Here is a 21,549-nt window from a genome sequence, read left to right on the forward strand (position 1 = left end):
TGAGACATTGGGTTGTTGGTTGAGGGGGATGTGAGGCCTTCTCAAGCAGCAGCCACAATCCACATCAGAGTAAAGCAGAAAAAGTCACTAAATTAACCCGTGCTTAACGGTACGCAGAATGATAGCTTGGAACGAAAACAGGCAGGCCTAACTTAGAGGAAATGTGTAAAGTGTTTATGCAGCACTTAAACAGTCATAACGTAAAAACACTGTAAAAGACAAATATCACACCAGTTCAGAAAAATAGATTTTAATAAATAATTTGACACCAAAATGACAAAAATCCAATCATTAGAACCGGAGCTATGAATTTTTAAACTTTAAAGTGAAAAACGCTTAAAAGATCGAAGCCCCGACTGCGAAGATCTAGCTGCACAAGACCGGGGCAAGGTCGAAAGTTAAAGCCGCTTGAGATGGAGCTCAGTTCGGATACATGAACTGGATTGAGCCTAGTGTGTGATTTCCTTCAGACTTGAAAGAATATTTGAGAAAACTGTCTGAGAAAAGTAAAGTTCAGAGGGGCAAGGCAGCGGGCAGTGTCTAAGGATGTATCGTCATTGTCGGGGAGCCACTGAATGAAGTGGTGGTGAAGATTTTTACGTTCGAACTTAGTCTCTTTTTTGGAAGTTGAAAATCTCCAGTTGGACGGGCCTGAAATCTGTAGCCAACTAGAGCTCCACGAGACCGGACACCCCTTCGGTGAGGAGTAACTGAATAGGATTTGCGGCTACAGTGAAGAACGTAGCAGGAGCTACCGCAAAGTTGGGCCGACTAGTGATGCACCTTGGGCAGATCAATGAGGAGGTAGGTCCCATTCTCCTTCCGATTGTCAGGGCACTTTTTGAATTTTAACTATCTGAGCACCTTTAGCACCCATCCCAGGGGTTCAAGATGGAGGGGCACCACTTTGAGGATCAGGACTCACTCAGTCAGGGTCCAGCAGTGGGTTCAAGATGGTTGGAGCCTGTCCTGCCCTGAGGCTCTTATCAGGAGGCCAGCCAACTAGCTCTTGGAGTCACTCTAAAAGCCCAGGGTTCAAGCAGAAAAGCTGGTCTCAAGCAGCAGGGCAGTCCTCTGTGGGCACAAGGCAGGTTTCAGGCAGCAGGGCAGTCCTCTAGGTCTAGCAGGTCAGTCCTCTGAAGTACACAGAAAGTTTCAAAAGAAAATTGGGAGTTTATACTAGGGGTGGACAAAGAATTAGACTCTGCGGGTGGAGTTTGCTGAGTTTTGCCTGCTCCAAGCATAGTTCCGAAAAACTCTGCAAAGTGATGCAGAGCGTAGTTTTTTCTCTCAAGCAGCTCGCATACGTTATTTAGTGAATGCTTGCGAGAAAGAATCATGCACTCGACTTCCTCCTGGCAAGATTTCTCAATGCGGGCGGTCGCAGCAGGTCACGACTACTCATATTGAGAAATCTGCTGCTCGAGTTGAGGAAGCTGCCGCTTGAGTAGAATGTCTACTGGAGCAGCAGAAAGCAGCAGCGCCCTCAGGCGTTACGCGTGCTGCCATTCACGCTGATTGTACAGAGCGGGACAAACTCCTGACGCTAAAAATCAGTGCAAGCAGCACGACTTAACAGAATCCTCCGCTGGGGAAACTCCGAGGTGTGTGGCAGATTTTTTTCCAGCACTTTGTGGAGTTCTGCGGAGTAAAACTCTGCCCAGGCCTAGTTTATACTCATAGCCTTACAACAACGGCTTGCGTTAGTTTCCACTCGGTCAAAGAATTCCCGGAGTACTAACTTGTGCAACATTCCTCACACACATATACATGTTTATGTGCACACCCACTAATAGAGAATGCAATGTATCCTTTACCACTTGTGTCTTTTGTTTCTTCATGGGGACATTATTTTTAAAGTGTAAAACCCACTGCCTCTATACTCCACCAATTTTGAGGGATGTTACTTCCCCTTTTCCATCATCGATTGTAATAAGTAGGGTAAGGCGCACGCCCAGAGTTGCGAACACCCATACACTTGTGAATTTGTGTGAGTTCACTACTCTAGCAGGTAAGTACATTCTGGTATGTCCATAAGCTTCCCTTTTGATGAGGTTTCCTCGAGCATTAAATCCCACAATTCTGGGCGACGGTTAAGTGCTTCGAACTCATTTACTAATGAAAATTCACATTTTAACCATCCCTGAGATGACTTTTCAATCGTAAATGTTGGTATCTGTGCAACTAAAAGTCACATATCTAAACAAATACTTCCATAAGACTCTACCGGCCACATGCATCAAAGTTCGGTTTTGCGATTCCTAATTTGCGATTTTTAGGGAATCGCAAATAAGGAATCGCAAAACGGGATGCATGATTGAAAGTGCATAAAATTTGCGATTCGGTAAAAATCGCAATTTTTACCGAATCGCAAATATTATGCGAATCCCAATTTGCGATTTCGCAATTCCCATTGATTCCTATGGGCCAAAAGGCCCATAGGAATTAATGGGAATTGCGAATTCATAAATTAGAATTCGCAAAATGTTGATGCATTCCATGGGTGCAGGGGGGGTCCAAAGGACCCCCCCCCCTGCACCCCTGAAATGTAATCTGAAGTGCATGTTTCAAACACACATGTCCTAAGGACATGTGTGTCTGTCACATGACAGTGTTTTGAAATGCAAATTAGAGCATTTTAACACATTTTCGCAAATTACCACGAGGTTCAACCTCGTGGTAATTTGCACCCCCTAATTGCGAATTCGCAATTTTAAAATTAATCATGCATTGCTTTTAAGGAATCGCAAATTTGCGATTCCTTAAAAGCAATCGCATTTTTGGAATTCGCTAAAAATAGCGATTTTACCAAAAATGCTTGATGCATCCCAAAAACCTATTTAGGAATCGCAAACGGCCGAATTTTGCGATTCGCACCGTTTGCACTTCCTAAATAGGTTGATGCATGTGGCCGTACATGTTGAGCAGAAAAGAGGAACATTATTTAGACCAAACTAAAAAAATAGAAACAGCTGAACCAATATTTACCATTAGTTGTCAATAACCAGTTGCAGGAGGCAGCTGACGATGGCTTCCTACAAGTTCAATAAATGTTAAAACCCTTTTTCCAGCTGCAATGCCCAGTAAAGACCATTAGGAAACTGACAAAGAGGCGCTTTAACTGGGATGAAGTCCATGGGTGAGCTCAACACATCATGCATTCTTTAAGACACAGGGGAAAGGCGCCCTTTAGCACAACAGGGCTGCACTGATGCTCCACCGGTGATTGCGTGGTGTGGCGATTCCTAGAACACAGTTATCTCACCCTCTTGTGCCCTGTATTTTACCACTTTTTGTTGGGTTTTTCTTTTGAGTTTTTAGGAGTTTTCTCATATTTCTCTTCCAGGATCAAGTGCACACTTACCTGCTGGATGGCGAAGCCAGGCTGATGTACGATGACCCTCCGCACGAGCTGCCTCACGAGGGGAAACTCAGGTAGGAGGCCTACAGATGATGCAAAGTTCAACCCATCGCAATGAATTGCCCCAGGCTTATGCAGAAGCAGTCTAAAATGGATGGAGTACAATGGAAAATCGCTATGTCATGGATGTGACAAAGAACCAAAATTTAGGAAAATTTAAATGAACATGGTGATCCTGGTGGGGGATCTTAGACAGAGTATTTTATACTTTGATTACCCAACGTGATGTTCCTTGACCCCAAGTAAATGCATGATCAGAACCAAGTTTAAGCCATTGAAACCCATGGTTTATCCATCAACACATAAACATAAGATGGTGTGACAGTGAGATCAAATGTTGACACACCCAAAAAGTGTAGGCCCTTGGAAGTCTACGTGTGATTCAGATCCAAAGTTTGTGGGAAGTCAGCGCTTGACTAATGATGTAGACAGACAGTGGAGCGCTCAGTTGGTGGACACACAAACCTGTAATGTTGCTATGTCTACCCATATCTGCCTTTCCCTGCAGAGCCTTTTTTTTAAATATCTGAAAGCATATTTTATTGGGGTGTTTAAAGATTCAAATATCTTGCTGGGTGAAAAGGAGCGAATTGTTGTAAAAAGGCAGTGCCTCTCTGACTCAAGGATTTAATCGTGGTGATTGCACACCATGACTTCTGACTTGAGTGAGGAAAAACAACTGAGGAGTAACGTTGACACTTTTCCATTTTAACCGTTGACCTGGTCACTGAGTCTATTTTTGTAGTAGTTACCACTTGGATAGCCATATAGGAAATCTTACCACATAGCATACTCTGCCTACTACAAAAGCTGTTTCTTCTGTTTTGAGTGAACTCTGTCGTTTTTGAGAGAAGAGGAAATATGTGCTTTATATCTACGCTGTGAGTAGATTACCAACTTCCTAATGTTTCCCCAAAATCTATAGGAGCCTGCTGAAATCTAAGCGGGTTGTAGATTCACAAGAGTATTTTACTGAACCTCGAAGGTGGTCTCAAGAGCTGACAACTTGCAGGAGTAAGTTTAGGCAAAGTGTGCACAAGTAACCTTTTACTTTCGACCCCGAAAATATGTTTTTAGTAGAAAACTCCCTTCCCGGCAACCCTACTCTGAAATCTGGGTGTTATCCACAAAATGTTCATCCCCATTTTGGCAATCACTCCAGCCTTTTTTGAAGAAATTCTCCCTGCCCAAGCAAAAGAGACGAAGCGACTGTGGATGGATGGAAATACTTACAAAGTTTGTGGGTGACTCGTCTCATCCCAATGTTTCCCCTAGAGCCTTGAGCTTTGAACACCAATTTATTGCCCCACTACTGCTCCTACCCTTAAGGCTGTCTTGCCCTCCCGGGCCCTTGGACCCTCCTCTGTCAGGCTGGGCCCTTCACCAGGGTCATATGAGCTGGCTCAGTGCCTCCCGCTGTGTCATTAATGCTGGTTGCCTGATTGGGTGAGTTCCCTGTTCCAGCACCGGGACACCACTGCTATATCTACTCGTATAATCCCTCATCCAAAGCGCTATGAGGCCAATTCTCCGAGGTCTTCAGAGCTTTACAAAACACAATTACATAAATAAGGAAAACCCCAACTCAGGTAGTTTTTTAGGCGAGCCTAAATTACACCTAAGTGTAATCTGTGACTAATGATTGAGGAATTATGGCTATAGATTGCATTTTAACACCTTACTTGGACAATCAACTTGTGAATTGTCCCCTCTTTTAACACTAATTACATAACCTGAAAAACTAAAAAATATAAATCTGTAAATAGGTAGATAGATAGGTAGATAGATAGACAGATAGACAGATAGACAGATAGACAGATAGACAGATAGATAGATAGATAGATAGATAGATAGATAGATAGATAGATAGATAGATAGATAGATAGATAGATAGATTTGCAATAAAAAAACAAAGTAACAGGATGTTGTTATAGTTAGGTGAGAATATCAGTTAAAACATACTACTTCAAATAAACAAAAGTAATTCACCAGTTATAGTTATCTCAAGTAACTGCCCTTCGTGCAACAAAGTAAGTATAACTCGCACCCCTGAGATGTCATTATACCAGATTTGTTTCAGTCTAGTTTTATCTTTGTTTCTCATATACACTAGATCATGGCACCTTGGTGGGCCTGGGTCATTCTGACCAGTTTACAGGCTTTATGTGATGGGAAGCGGCTGTATCTCTTTCATCGGTGCTACCTTGTCACAGGTTGTGTTTGCCTGCACATCGAAGCCTAATGTTTTGGGCATGCGTGTGCTATAGAAGCAATAAAGAAAGAAATAAAACAGTGATCACTATTTGAAACCTCTCAGAAATTGGCTTTGCTTCTAAAAGAAAATGATTTGTAGCGTAGCTTACTTCAAGAAATACAACAAAGCGGGAAAGGATACCACGCAGGGATACAACCCTAAACTAAACCTTAACCAAAGGCACCCTGTAGGAAGTGGAATTTGGTTTTAATGTGGAGCGCCCTCAAAGAACACCCAAAGTGCTCCCCTTCTGCGGAGGGTTGTCGCTCACGAAGAGTCAGAAACAGCAGACGATGCAGTTCCAGGTGTATTCCATCTGATGAAATGAGGAATGTGACACCAATGCTTTCTACTAGATGTAAGAGGTGGAGAAGATAGGAAAGAGCATCTTCAAAGCTGATTTGACTTACAAGGAAGCAATGGTGTTTGCTACAGACTTTGGATGGCAGATGGGACAATTTGCAAATCTTCTTCAGAATTTGCAGAGCAAAAGACCAAGGTAAATAAATAACCTGGTATTTATAAAGTGCAAACTAATCACCTGCAAGGGCCTCAAGCCGCTGGGGGCCATCGGGGAGATTGATTGAGCTATTGCCCAGAGTCACATGATGCTGAGCTGATCTACCTCCGGTGCTGGGGATCGACCGTGAGATGCGACAATTGAGTCAATCTGTGGGGAGAACAAAAAATAAGAGTACAAGTAAACCCAAGGGAACACGCCAGAAGAATGGAACTACATAAGAAAGTCAAGGGGATGAAGTCTGGATAGAAGAGGTGCCATTGATGCATTGAGGTATTGTGAATGATTTAAGGTATCCATTAATAAATTGAGAATATTTTCTTAAACTAAGCTCTGCCAGAGTAAAGCTAACCTAAATCTCTAGACCTCTGACTTTAACACACCAGCGGAGAAGGTCCACAAATGATCCCTTCCGCCCTGTGGCAGCGAATGACTTGCAGTAGGGGGAAGGGTCTGCAGTAACGCCGTCCTTTCTAAATGTCACCGGATTCATAAGTTCATCATCACATCCTTGATGCTCCCATTTCCAATAATTACAATGACATTCAATGTCTTTTTAACTGCGGCTCCATCTCAGAAGGGCAATGAGAATCATAAATATGGCTTTGGAACAGCAGAGAGCTGCAATAAAGCTAAAGTATCTCTACCCTCCTCCTCTGATGTCTTGTTTTACTTCCTGCCAGGGACTATAACCCTGGTTTCTAAAATACAAGAGGAAGCTGACCATGAAGTGTTCCAGGTTTATGCAGCTCTGCTCACATTATATGTACCTGTGAACACTATTCCAGTGGTGTGACAAAGGAGCAGGATTGAAGGGCAGAGCAGCCTAGTGCTCAACTCAATCTATGTATACCTACGAACACTACTTCCGAGCAAGAGAGACGCACTTAATCAGTGCATGCACTAAAACACTAGCCAAGTCCAAATAAAGCTCTTCCAGTGAAGGCCAAATTTACATATTTACAAGATGGAATCCGCTTGGCTCATAGCAGCGAGCATCGAGGTGCACTCTTTCATTGATGGAAGGTTTGGTGATAGATCCTGCTACTACCCAACGAAGTGTCCACTTCTAAATTAACTCTAACAGGTTATCCTCGAGTTCTTTGTGCAATATGAAACTGAGAAGAAACAAACATTGACAAAGCCAATAAGCCTTGCTTCTGTGTCCTAACACATGTAAAACCAAAGGAGATAATGGACGGAGTGTTGAACATTGCAAGCACTCACCCCCAGTCAACTGATCTGGGTTTAATCCATCATCATTCTTTAGCTCACTCCGCCACCCCCAGTTCAGACATGGCCATATGCAAATCAGTCTGACCCTGTGCCTCATGGGAACAGTCCAGCCCGAACTGCCAAGCAATGTCTTCCCCGGACCGGAAACAATCATTCTGGAACCGGTTTCTGGCTAATCAGCCTTCATCAGCCAGGCTAGCTTGAATCCAGTGGCAAAGTGAGCAAGGGACCCACGTCTCGGCATACCCTGCCAACTTAGGGCGAACAAAGCAAAACCAAAGGGGATGATGGACGGAGTGTTGAACATTGCAAGCTCTCACCCCCAGTCAACTGATCTGGGTTTAATCCATCATCATTCTTTAGCTCACTCCGCCACCCCAGTTCAGACATGGCCATATGCAAATCAGTCTGACCATGTGCCTCATGGGAACAGTCCATCCCGAACTGCCAAGCCATGTCTTCCCTGGACCGGAAACAATCATCCTGGGACCCATTTCTGGCTAATCAGCCGTCACCAGCCAGGCTAGCTTGAATCCAGTGGCAAAGTGAGCAAGGGACCCACGTCGGCATACACTGCCAACTTAGGGCGAACAAAGCAAAACCAAACACATGTAAACAGCATTTGTGTATGCCTGTGTTTGCATGCTGTAGCACATTAAAGGCAGACCTATTGGTTAAGTCAGTTCTTGTTTTCTCAGAGTGGGGGGCTTTGATGTCTTTGTATGGGAACAAGGCATCAATGGATGGCACAGTTCACACTGTGGAGCTCTTCTCCCACCATCCCACCACCCCTGGGCATAAAAGGGTTACGGTTAAGTTACAATCAAAACACAGAAGGGGAACATGTCCAGTTCAATACATTTTACGTAACAGCCTATACAAGAAGTGCAGGCATTATTTATATAAAAGATCGGCCTGACTTTCCTCTACCAAAATATCTTGTATCATTTGTATCATCAACACTGCAAGAACCAACATTTGCCCACATCAGCTGGGAATGCCACTGCACTGCCTTGAACACTTAAGGCCCAATTATGACCTTGGCGGTGCTGCACCAGGTCCGCCCGCCACCAAACCACCAAAGCTGAGGTCTGAATGCCTGCCAGATTACGAGTTATTTTCATTTTGGCATGCTTTTCTTTGCCATTCGCTCAACGGTGCCGTGAAAATTGGCACCACAATGGGAATGCCAAAAACAGTTTCTGCATGGCATGGACTGAAAAGTCGATTGCAGTGCAGTAACTGGTGTGCATGTACCCAGGGGGCACGTGTTGTGCCCCCCAGCATGCATCCACATGCGAAGGAGGCACAGGGGACCCTGCAGGGTCCCCTTTGTTTCCTCTCCACCACAGTGTTTATGGAGAAGGAACCTCCACGACAATGCCGGCGAGAGGAAACTCGTCATATGTTTGGCGGGACCGCGGTGCAGCCACCTGACTGCTGCAACACCACCAGGGAATGGCAGTTCCCTGGTGGCTCTGGCGGGGCTGTGGCTTGCAAGTGAACAGAATGTCCCTTGTCAGGTACTGGTCCTTACTTTTAGGTAGGAGGCACACGCTACGCCTCACCTGGCTGCGGCTCAGGGAGGTGGAGCACTGCGCTCTCCGTCGGTACTCCGAGTGTCCTCTGGGCCGACTCGGGGGGGTCCACCCTGTTCACTTGCAAGACACGTAAAGTAAAATCCCTTTTTTTTAAATACACCTCCTTTTGGAGGTAAAAGCAGTAGCGAGATGTGGTCCTGATGAAAGCAGCAGGACACCTAGGTGGGTCCATAGTCTGCAGAAACATGTCGACCGTTCAAGATGAATAATAGTAGTTATTTGTTCTACTACTCTATCTCAGCACTCATTTTTAACTTTTGGAAATATAGGAGATACCTAATAAAGTTTTTCTCTCCTAGCTCTCCAATTTTATATTCCCTCACTATTCTTCACACCATTATTTTTTTTTTCACGCACTGCTTTTTTCAGTTATCATCTCGAGGTTATCTGCCTTACACCGTTAAACACATCAGGGCAACCACTCTTTCAACATCAAGTGGTTGCAGGTTTGCCCTCCTCGTGTGAGGAGTCCCAAATGATGATAAGGGCGAAACCGATCGATAACTGATGGGTACTTTTACAAATGTGGAGGTACCCTGTGGCACTTGATTCACTCTGGTCCTTTATGTTCTTTTTGAGTTAAGTTCCAGGCATTGTTCAATAGGCATTGCTCATAGACCAACAGTCACTCAATGGTGTATACACCTGTGGAAACCATCTCTCATGTCATCCCACAGGGCCAGAATCTTAAGGATACTCCCCTGTGCCACCTGGAGCACCCCTCTGGTGCCCACTTCACTCCTCTGCTCCCTTGGATGGCAGAATGGGCACTCTTTCTGTCGAACCAACTTAGCAAAGGTGTCGTGGGACCTAATGCAAGCATACACTTTCACCCCATTCCACTTCTAGATAGCAAAAAGGATCCATATTTGGGATGCCATTGGCCCTCACGGTCATGACCTTGGTACCACTGCACCTGTTGCACCATTGGTCACTACCCTTCTCCTTGTCACCAGTCAGTTCACCTCCACTGTCACCAGCGAGCTCTGGTTCCTGGGAAGGCCTGGGACATATACACCAGTGCCATGGTGCTGGGGCTGTGGGGGCTGTGGGGTCTGTGGTCTCCATCCACAGATGCTGCTTCCAGACAGGAGACGCCAGTGACGTCAAAAGGAATCCGATCATAGCGCCTGGAACCCACTTCAGGGCAACTAGATACCGACACAGCACCCTTGCATTGACCTCTGTTTGTTTGTTTAAATAACTAGTACCAGGCACATTAAATCACCCCAGAATGGTCGGTGCGAGGCTGCTTGCTGCCCTATATGAAGTGATCATTTCCCTGCCATTCCCCTGGCACTATGGCCACTTTGATGGTCAAGAAGCACTCCTGCGCCCCCTGCTGGTGATGCCCTCAGCGGCTGCCTAGTACTGCCTTGCCCTGGAACACCGCATGCCCCTCAAGGCATGTTTCCAATAGTCATTCTTTTCTTTCACCTGCACGTGCTGTTATTGTTACCGTCACAAACTATTGATGCTGTCACATTTATTTTGGTGAGGAAACCGGAGATGCCCAGGTGGCACACAGCAGACGCATCATTCCTGCATTACTTCATGAGGGGCTTACAGTGGCATTACCTACGTCAGCAAATTGATGGCAGTGATTGGGGACCAACAGTGGCTGGGTCACTGATAGACGGCAAGACAGCAAAGGAGAGAGAGAAAGAGACCTTCAGCTCACAAGTTTAAATCTCAGCAGGGCTGTCTCAGCCCTTCATCATTCTGATGATGAGTACCATGACTTTGCGTATCCCTTACAGTGATGTGCAGTGGCTCGTTGTGTTATCACCCACAATGTGAAAAGGATGCCACCACCCCTATTACTAGGAAAGGGATCAGGGAATAGGAATCCTCACCAGAGAAAATAGAATGTTTCCACATGAAGTAGAAAACAGATCCACTGCTAATCAATGTGTCTGTTTTTTAAACCATAAAATGACGCTGGGCCCTATCTTTGAATGAAATCTATGTCTAGCCGAGAATACGTTCCCTTGACAGTGGAGATACTGCGGAGAGAGTACAGTTAATTAATCACCATCAACTGTGCTCTGACTCTTAAGCCTGGAAGAAATTGTACAGTTTTTCCAACTCATAACATGCATATATTTCATGAAACTTCCGGGTGTTCTACAAAGTACATTACATTACATGACAAATACTGTCATCTATGTGAAAACTGTAGATGAGGTATGCCATTGCTTACAAAACTTACGCGGGATGCCTGTTAATGTACTAGGGGTTGTTTGTGTGAAAATGTAACTCGAAGTTTGTGCTCTCATATTAAAGCCCTGCACGTGCCCAGGTGACTCGTTCCCATGCAGATTCTAAAGTGAGAGCGTTCATTTGTTGGCCTTTGAAAGGTGGCACTGAACTGATCTCTATGGAAAAAACGCCAGGGGTAGACAGCATCATGTTTGTTTTCTCAGGAATCCCCAGTAACTCCAGGTCCTTATACTTACTGGTACCTTCAGGAAGACCCCATAACAGGGACCTCATAATGAGGCCCAGGTGTGTTGTTTTGGAGTCTGTAAATTGTGTGGTGACCTCTCCTTTAGTTTTGCCAACAGTTACTGCTTCCAGGGGCGTAACACAGGCCCCTAAGACCCTGGTGGCGTGGGGGTCCCCGAACCGTTGATGGGGTCTTTAATTCTTCAGAGGGCCCCCAACCAGCCAAAGGCAAATGATTATCTGGGGGATATCAGAGACTGTCTGCAAAGGGGGGTCCCATCGTTTCACGTTACGCCTCTGATTGCGTCCATGCTGGCTGGACACGTACAGCCAGATTCATCAAAGTAAAATCGGCTCGCAAAGTGCCCGATTCTGAGAATCTGGCCCTTTGCGAGCGCTATTTTTGCATTTGGGATTCATCATCCCAAATGCAACAATCGCAATTCTAGAAATCTCTAAATTGCGACTAATTGCATTTAAGGAATCTCAATTTGAGATTCCTTAAATGTAATTCATGAGCCATTTTAAAATTGCGAATTCGCAATCTGGGGCCGCTATTTACCGCGAAGTCTAACTACGTGGTAAATGGCAAAAACTTAGAAAAATGCACTTTAGTGCATTTTTCTAAGTTGTATGTTACACACACACATGGACATGTGTGTGTGTGCAACACCAGTGTACATTACCATTTCAGGGGTGCTACAGGGTGTCCTTTGGACACCCTGGCACCCTTGAAATAGCTTCCTTATTTGTGATTCGCTAATTGCTAATCGCAAATAAGGAAGGCCCATAGGAATGAATGGGAAAGCCATTCCTTATTTGCGATTAGCAATTAGCGAATCGCAAATTAGGAAGCAGTAGAAATCGCATAAAATATTGCGATTTCTACATGCATCCAGTTTTGCGAGTCTTTAATAGTGAATCCTTAAAATTCGCTATTAAGGACTCGCAAAACATGACCATGATGAATCTGGGGGGTATGGGCCTAATTTAAAGTTTGACAGACAGGGTGCTCGGTCACAAACACGATCCACCAAACTCTCGGTCCCCCCACCTGAGTTAGAAATGTTCAGACCGTAACTATTCGTCAACGGAGTCCCCGTTGATGGCATTCTTCCTTCAATGTACCGACGGAGTAGGGGCCGTTAGAGGAAGGCTATTACATTGCCGGGTGGAAGGTTAATATATTTCTTTTCCTCCCCAGGCGGGGATGAACAGGAAAAAAAACCTGACCCCCAAAGCCTGGGAGAAAGCACGTGTGGGTAGTTTAACGCCTTGGATGCTGCCACGATTCTGCGCCTGTGCCGCACATTCCAATCGCGGGTGCGGTCATGACGGCCGGGAGCCGTCATCAGCACACTAGCACTGTGTGCCATGATGGCTCCCGGCCGTCATCAGCATGCAAGGGGTTAAAACAAACAAAAACATTTTGTGGATGGCTGTGAAAACGGACAGCGCTCCTTTACCATACTTTATGTACATTGAAAGGAACCACCATGACAGCGTACCAAGATGACCGATGGCTCGACAGTGATTTCCGAATATAGTGGACGGTATTCCGTCCGGGTGGTGGGGGCAATGGCCTCTGCCTCCCAGAAGTACGGTACTCCCTTCGCCAATCGATAAATCACGCCTTTGGTTTCAGCTGTTTCTCTTACAGACTCACCTGGGATACTCTTACCTAAACAAGCTGAATTTTGCATCCTTTTGACGTGTGGACCCATGTTTTACATTCCTTTGTAATCAAGCGACAATTGGTCTTTGCTGCAACTACTGAACATGCTGAGCTAGGCTTTTACATTTCAATAGAATGTGAAAAATGGCCACCATATTATAGTTGACAGGTGTGAGGTAAATAATAAATACTAATAATAATAAGGAAGCTTGTAAAGCGCCTGGTTACGCCCACCGGCTACATCGGCTACACCGGCTAAACAGAGGCTACATCTCAAAAGTAGGTAGGAGAAAGTTTTTCAGAGCGTATGAGGAGTTTAGATGAAGATGAGTTGTAAACACAACTGTGCTCGCAGCTCATGCTGAGACAGCTCAGAGTTCTGTTTTAAAGGTTCCCTGAGGCTGTGGCGTCCTATTTAACCACCCTCACCCTGCATTAATTCGAAAGGGCTGCACAGTCTGGGTCCATGTGCAACAGCACTGGGGGTTCGGGCTGTCTATCATCCGCTTTGAACGAGGCTCTACAGTCCAATTGAGGCTGGGAGTTCCCAGAGCAGGTGGGGTCTCGCCTCCATCTTTGCTGCGCCGCTGACCCATTCTTTTGAAGCTGCTCTGTGTGGGCTTCCGGTGCCGCCGGCGACGGGCCCCTGACAGATCTCACCAGCCGGACATGACAGCCCCAGCATTCTGAGCCCGCCTCCGTGTCAGCACGGCCGCCCGCGGGCGGCAATCTCTGCGCCCGCATTATTGGGAGTGACAGACAATTATTACATACCTTCTGAAGGTTTGCAACTGTAGGGGGCTTGTCCTCTCTGCTTAGATAGCTGTATGTTGGGAGAGAGGGGTGGGGGGAGAGTGAGCAGACTCAAAAAACCCTTTAAGTGTGAAAAAGGCCGCTTTATTGGAACAGGTGCACATTTACAAATACACAAACTCGGCAACCGCCTCACAATCTAAACCACAACCCAAGTTTTGTTCGTTTTTATTTCAAAACCCAAAACCCCGCCCCCACCCCACACCCTCCATCACACCCCACCCCCACCCGTACATACCCAAACACAAAACCATACAAAACCCAATAACATTATAACATTATAACATCACCTAATAAATATAACCTTACATTTCTGACTATAAACCAACATAACATATCCCCCGATCCATATTCTCCGAACCCCACGTCAATCAAACTGAACAATCCCCAAACAATAACCGATACAACTAACGGGTCCAACTTGGCCCAACACTGACGATCTCATAGCAAAACCGCCACGCACCTGACCCAAGCGACAAAGAACAGCGTAAAACCCCATGAACACATGTTTCAAACCGCAGCCAGACGAAAATAAATAAATAAATAATAAAATAAAAAACCCCTACAAAGGGGGAAGGGAGGGAGGGACAAAATTCTAAGCTCAACCGGCCACCAGGTCACCAAGCCTAAAATGGTGCCCGGAGCGGGGAGCCCCGCCCATTTATAGGGGAGCGCACAAAACAACTAAAACCAGCCCAAAAACGCCCAAAGAACCTGCTAGAAGGAATACCCCACCCAGATCTCCCAAACCGCCCGGGGGAGGAGACCTCCCGGTGGTCGGCTGCCCTCCCCCAAGCCCCCCTTGGGAGAGAGGGGTGGGGGGAGAGTGAGCAGACTCAAAAAACCCTTTAAGTGTGAAAAAGGCCGCTTTATTGGAACAGGTGCACATTTACAAATACACAAACTCGGCAACCGCCTCACAATCTAAACCACAACCCAAGTTTTGTTCGTTTTTATTTCAAAACCCAAAACCCCGCCCCCACCCCACACCCTCCATCACACCCCACCCCCACCCGTACATACCCAAACACAAAACCATACAAAACCCAATAACATTATAACATTATAACATCACCTAATAAATATAACCTTACATTTCTGACTATAAACCAACATAACATATCCCCCGATCCATATTCTCCGAACCCCACGTCAATCAAACTGAACAATCCCCAAACAATAACCGATACAACTAACGGGTCCAACTTGGCCCAACACTGACGATCTCATAGCAAAACCGCCACCCAGAAAGCCGTGGGGTGAAAGACTTATACGGAGAGAGCCCCACCTTTCTGCCCCCCCCAACGCCTAAAACAGGTAGGGGTGGGAGTACGGGGGAAACCCAGGAAAAACGGGGGGGGGGGGGGACACCAGAACACAGAACCAACTACCCTTACTCACCAACCAACCGACGAACCGTCAAACAACGAGATAGAACCTCCCGCAATTCTAGAAGATACAGGTCCATACCCATACGAGACAGGTGCACCCCATCCCCCCGGAAAAATTCCACCGCATCATATTTAATGTCACTATGGACGATGCGACCGAAACCCAGGTCTCTACAAAATCGGGAAACTTCCAAATTCACCTTCCGCCGGGATTTGTCCACCGCCTTCGGCTTCACCGCATACCTCCAAACCCGTCGAGGAACCATCTCCGTCCAAATGACATGACAACCCGACCACTGACTGTGTAGCAAGGCCAAATCCTTCTTAATCGCCCGGAGCAGGAAAACCCCTTTGACAGAACCCATGTCATTCTCCCCCAAATGAATCACCAAGACATCCGGGCAAACCCCCCCCACCAACCAAGAATTCAAGGCAGGTATAAGTTCCTTCCACAACATTCCCCCCTTCCCCTTCCAAACCACATTAAACAAACTGTCATTGAATCCCAACGAGGAACCAAAATAACTCTGTCGGGCTTGGACTTGAGCTCTTTTAATGAACGAATGGCCCACGATCCAAACGGTAACGTAAGCAGCCCGAGGCCCAGCCACAGAACCTGAAAAAGAAAACAGAGTCAGACAGGCAAAACAGAGGCGGACGCCAGCGCTCCAGTAGGCTCATTACGAACATAGCGCCGAAAACAGTTAGAAGTCCAGCGCCCCAGACCCATGATGTCCTCCCTCGACCATCCCCTGTGGAAGGCCTCTGTGGCCGCCCCAATCCGAAAGGAGTGAGTACCGTATGAAGAGCCATCTAAACCAATATGTCGCAGCGCTTTTCGCAGTACCATGCGCAGTTGATAATTCGTCACACTAGAGCCATTGGCATGTTGAAAAACCCGAAACTCCACCAACCCACCCGACAATGCCTGCCAACATAGTCCCCAATGTAAAGGGCACGTTTCCTGAGGGGAAACCGATTCCAACCAGACACCTTTTCCCACACTTCTCTGATCCGTTTTGGAGTGTGAGAGCCAAATATGAACCCCCCGTTCCGTGATCGTAACATCCCCCCACACAAGGCCAGGAGAGGATCTGTTGCCAAGCAATTCAGACACACGAAAAGCGCCAAAAAACATCCACACCATCAAAGTGGCAAACAAACACGCTTCCACTCGGTCAGTACACACCACCGGCAGGACAGAGATAACCTGGAACAGTTTTTGCCACGACAAAGGGGATCGCATAGTGCGAATAGCACCACTCTCTCTAGACCACCCCTCCAACATTCTCCTACCCAGCTCCCCAGCTGACGGCGAGTAACCCCACAAAAGCTTACCCATGAAAGAAACTCCAGCCAGTTTTCCAGCTATAGTAACCCTAGACAACTTCTTATCCATCAATACCAAAATAAACTGTACCACATCCTCCGACCTTTGCCAATCCCGGTCCCTCCGACAAGCGCCCGACTCCAAAAATTCCTTCCAGGCTAATTCATACGCCGTCCTCGTGGAAGGGGCCAGGGAACCTAAAACCAAGTGAAGGACCCGGTGTCTCCTATCTTCCAAAGCTGTTCCGGCATGGGAGTCGGCTCCTCGTCTGCCTCCAAAGCAAGCCCACGGAATCTCTCCCACTGTGAACGAGACAAAGCATCCGCAATGTCATTGTCCACGCCAGGCACGTGAAGGGCCCGAAAACCAATATCGTGTTTCAGACAACACAACACAAACACTCTCAGAAGTTTCAAAATCTGGGGATCTCTGGCCGACTGTTTGTTAATCACCTGAACCACAGCCATGTTGTCGATCCGAAAAAGGACCTTTTTGTGGGCCAACTCCGCTCCCCACAGGGTGACCGCCACAACCACAGGAAAGAGTTCCAGAAAGGCAATACTTCGACCACCATTCTTCCATTGGATGGGCCACTGTTGAGCACACCACCGTCCTTGCCAGTAAAGACCAAAACCCTCACTACCAGCGGCATCAGAGAAGATCTGCACCTCCCAACACCAATCCACCTCCCAACACAAAGGCACACCATTGAAGGAATGTAAAAAGAAAACCCACATACGTAAGTCCTCTTTCACTCCCGCAGACAGTCTCACTCTATGATGTGGAAGGGAATGACCAGACAAGGCTCTGCCTAAACGCCTACAGAAAGTCCTACCCGCCCGAACCACCCTACAGGCAAAATTCAGGTGACCCAGCAGAACCTGTATCTCTCTCACAAACACCTTCTCTTTCCCCAACATAGTTCCAACCAGCTCGAGCATTTTCAGTTTCTTTTCCAATGGAAGACGAGCCTGCATCAAATGAGAGTCAAGCTCGATCCCCAAAAAAGACATGGTCGCGCAAGGACCCATGGTCTTCTCCGGAGCCAATGGCACACCCAAATAACTCATAAGTGATTGAAAAGATGTGAGAGCCGCATGGCAGGCTAAAGAACTGGCAGCACCTACAAAAAAGAAGTCATCCAAATAATGAGTGACAAGGTCATGGCCACTCTGTAAAGTAAACCACCATTGAAGAAAGGTGCTGAACGTTTCGAACAAAGCACAGGACATAGAACAGCCCATTGGCAACGCCTTGTCCACGTACCACTTCCCTAGGAAATGGATGCCCAGAAGACACCAGTCCTCAGGATGGACTGGAAGGAGCCGAAATGCGGACTTAATGTCGCATTTTGCCATCAGGGCGTTAGGGCCCGCCGAGACAACCAGCCGCATGGCCACATCCACAGAGGAATAAGACACTGATGCAGCCTCCGGGTCAATGAAATCATTTACTGATTCACCGTCCGGCCAGGACAGGTGTTGAATGAGCCGGAACTGACCAGGCTCCTTCTTGGGGACTACACCAATCGGGGATATGATGAGGTTCGCCAAAGGCCAGTCATCAAATGGGCCCGCCATCCGACCCTCACTCACCTCCTTGTCCAATTTCAACTGAACAATGTCTGGGTGTTCACTCGCTGACTTTAAATTCTTGGACCAACGTCTCAGACGCGGTCCCTCATACCCCAAACGAAAACCCACCTGAAAACCCAGCAACAAGGTCGACCGAAACTCCGCAGGCTCATAGTCCCGCAAAGCCGCGGCCAATCTGGTTACATCAACCGGAGTACGAGCCTTTGGGCCCAGCCCCAGATGAAGATTTCCCTCCCCTGGGAGCTGGGGGTTGTTGGGGTGGCACGAAAGTTCCCGAACTTTGTGGGGCACCCTGGGGCCCAGGGGCCCTGGGCCCCCAGCAGCGGGACAACGGATGACTCTTCCGGCCACATTGGGAGCATTCATGGCGGAACTTACAAAACTGTCTGGTACAGGTCCCGGTATTAAAATCCCAGCATGTGCCAATGGGCGCCTGGGCGGAAGAGACGGCCCCCACCCCTCCCCGGGTGGGACGGGACTGAAAGGGACGATACAATATAGGGAGACCACTGGCCGTAAATATGGTCCTCCCAGAGGCAGACGAACCCATAGTTTGCTGCCAAAGGTCAGAGTCCAGCTCCCCCCATTTCGCTTCAGGGTCCCAAGCCATCCTGGCCCTGAACTCCTCATCATATTGGGCCCACGCATAATCACTCCGGGTTAGCTGAGCCTTACGAATAACGTCCATGTATTTAAACAGGGACACACAACGTTCAGGAAATTTCTCACAGTAGACGCTGGCAAAGATTAAAAAGGCCGCCGTCCAATTTTCTATAGTCAGGGGCACCTTAGGGCGTTTAGCGAGCTCGAACTCCTCCTCCTTAGAACCTTCCTTAGCCCGCACTTCCCTGTGTAGCAACTTTAGCAGTTCCACATACTCACCATTCCAAATTTTTTCTTTCGTACTGAACATCAAATGAGCCCCCAAAGGCTTCGCCACACCCATGTATGGCAACTTTTTAATTTTTAGTTCCTTACTGTGAAGTACTCTTGACGTAGCAACCACACCAACAGTGGACGTACCACTATCCACCATGTGACTTGTACCAACCTCCTCACCAGTAGTACCAACACCTTGATCCCGTACCACACGACCTTTATACAGTTTACAACCTTTCTCCGTCGACATTAGGTCGACACCAACACCAACAGATACCATATGGGGCCGCACGGCATCCTCACCTGGATTTAAAAGAGGCGGTTGACTGGTTTCCGTCCTCCACGTTGTTCGTGCACCGACATCTGGCCTTCGAGGAGCCCTCACCACGGGGCCGAGCACTCTTGGCAGTGACGATTCCACACGAGTCCGCACCGCTTGGTCCTGTAACATGTCATGAGAAACATTAACATGCCCCCCCCCAGACACCACATTACGAACCTCGCCCTCTTCAGGGCTATCCTCATCATAATCCAAAATCAAAGAGTCCTCCAACTGAGGGGGGGGGGCAACCACCGAAGTCTGTCTCGACTCCACCGTATTTGATCGACCATGGGCCTTACCAGCCCTTACTCTGGACCTAGGTGGGGAGGACGACTGAACTCGTCTACACACCCCCCCACCAGAAACACTGACCACCTGTTGACTTCCAGAATATGAAAAACCAGTAGTCGAAACACTACGTAGCACGGGAGAGGTCGTACGTAACCTGCCCCCATGAGCAACGCTGGAATCCACCGCCGAGGCCGGGAAGGTCGTACTGGACCCGGATGCACCGCCCATGTAGAAATCCCTCGGTGGGACCATCGAGGTCGTATTAAACCTGCTTGTGATGGCCACGGCGGGATCCCTCGAAGGTATGGGACGTGCCGCGCCAGGCTCCACCCGCACTTCTCCTCGGCGTACCTGGGCTGCCTGCCGCCCTGCCAAGTCTGCTGCCGATGATCGAGCTTCCTCCTGCAAAGAAAAAGGCCGGACTGGTGTGCCGGGTCCCTCACAAAAACCAACTCTATGAGGGGCAGAAAAACCGCTAACAGTTACCCCGCCCCCCCTACTCGACATCCTAAAACCACCAGAACTAACCACACTTTTCCTCTTTAAAGCATCGCAAAGACGCGGAGACGGCGGACAGACCTCCTCATCCGAACTAGCATTCAACACAGCCTGAATAACTCTCGAAGCCGTCCCCTGAGGGTCCCAATCCTGAACCCCCCCAACCGAAACATCACCCCGGGAAGCAGGCCCAGAACCCACCAAACCACTATGACCTTGAAAATCCCCCGACAGCCTATAAAAAGCTCCTACCCCCCCCACCCCTCGCTGCGCCAAATCCCCCACCACCCGAAACTGGCAGGAATCAACCACCGACCCGCCCGCGCTGCCCAGCTCTCCACCCGAAGCCAACAAATCATGCCGCCCCGCACCCTCTCCCATACCCATCTGGGCCCACTCCCCTTCCCCCAAGGAGCTGTAACCCCCAGACACGGCCTCCCCCCCCACCGCAGATCCAGAGGGGGAAAACAATAACGGACTCTGCGGCTCCCTACCCACCGCGCAAACCAGAAAGCCACGGCCCTCAGGCCCCCCGACACCCGCAGAAGACACTAAAGGCCGCGCGACCTGCTCACCAACCGCGCCCCCATCAACCGACACCGGGACCTGCCCCACATGGTGGCGTATAACGCTCAGAGGGGCGACCACCTCCTCAATGTCCGGATCCGGGGCACCCCGCGACGGTTGCTGCGCCACAGAAACCACATCCAAAATGGCCTCCGCCCGCCCCGCCTGAGTGACGTCAGACCCCACCCCTGCGGAGGCAGAAGCCGAACGCCGCGTGCAACCACGTTGCCTGGAAGCACGACGGCCCCGCAAAACGGGCGCAGAGGCCGCTCTATCCCTCAGAACGAGCTCAGGAACCTCCCCCTCCCCGAGAGGGAAACCCCCAACCCCAGCCCCCTCCAACAACGTAGAATCCAAAGAAACGGCCGGGTCAGAAGAACTAGCATCACTCCCCCTCCGGGCCCTGGGACCCCCCCGACGGGTCCTAGAACGACCCCGCTCACTTACCCCATCCTGTCTCCGACGTTTCGGGGAGTAACATGCTGCCACCGCAGCCAACACCCCCGCAGAGGCCTCCCGCTGGGGTCGCGGTGTCTCGGCCCGACCCCGGTCGCCAATGACCAGGTCCAAACGCCCAGCCTCGCTGAGCAGGCGAATAGCTTCCAACACGCGATAATCCTCACCAGACATGATATCGGATCAGACTAGCTAAGGAAAAGGAACAATACTACCAAAGTATGAACACACAAAATTCTAAGCTCAACCGGC

The 21,549-nt window shown here is 48.3% G+C and overlaps 1 protein-coding gene across 1 annotated transcript in view; it reads left to right on the top strand.

Annotated features, from left to right (window-relative positions):
- The window catches only part of PDE2A (phosphodiesterase 2A), a 1,077,000-nt gene that overhangs the window by 495,800 nt on the left and 559,651 nt on the right, over window positions 1-21,549 (top strand). The window contains exon 3 of the mRNA XM_086933797.1: window positions 3,347-3,435. Coding sequence (XP_086789923.1) covers window positions 3,347-3,435 — 89 coding nt within the window. The remainder of the gene's footprint in view (window positions 1-3,346; window positions 3,436-21,549) is intronic.

This window comes from Lissotriton vulgaris, chromosome 8 (assembly GCF_964263255.1).
Source record: "Lissotriton vulgaris chromosome 8, aLisVul1.2, whole genome shotgun sequence".
Taxonomy (NCBI): Eukaryota; Metazoa; Chordata; class Amphibia; order Caudata; family Salamandridae; genus Lissotriton; species Lissotriton vulgaris.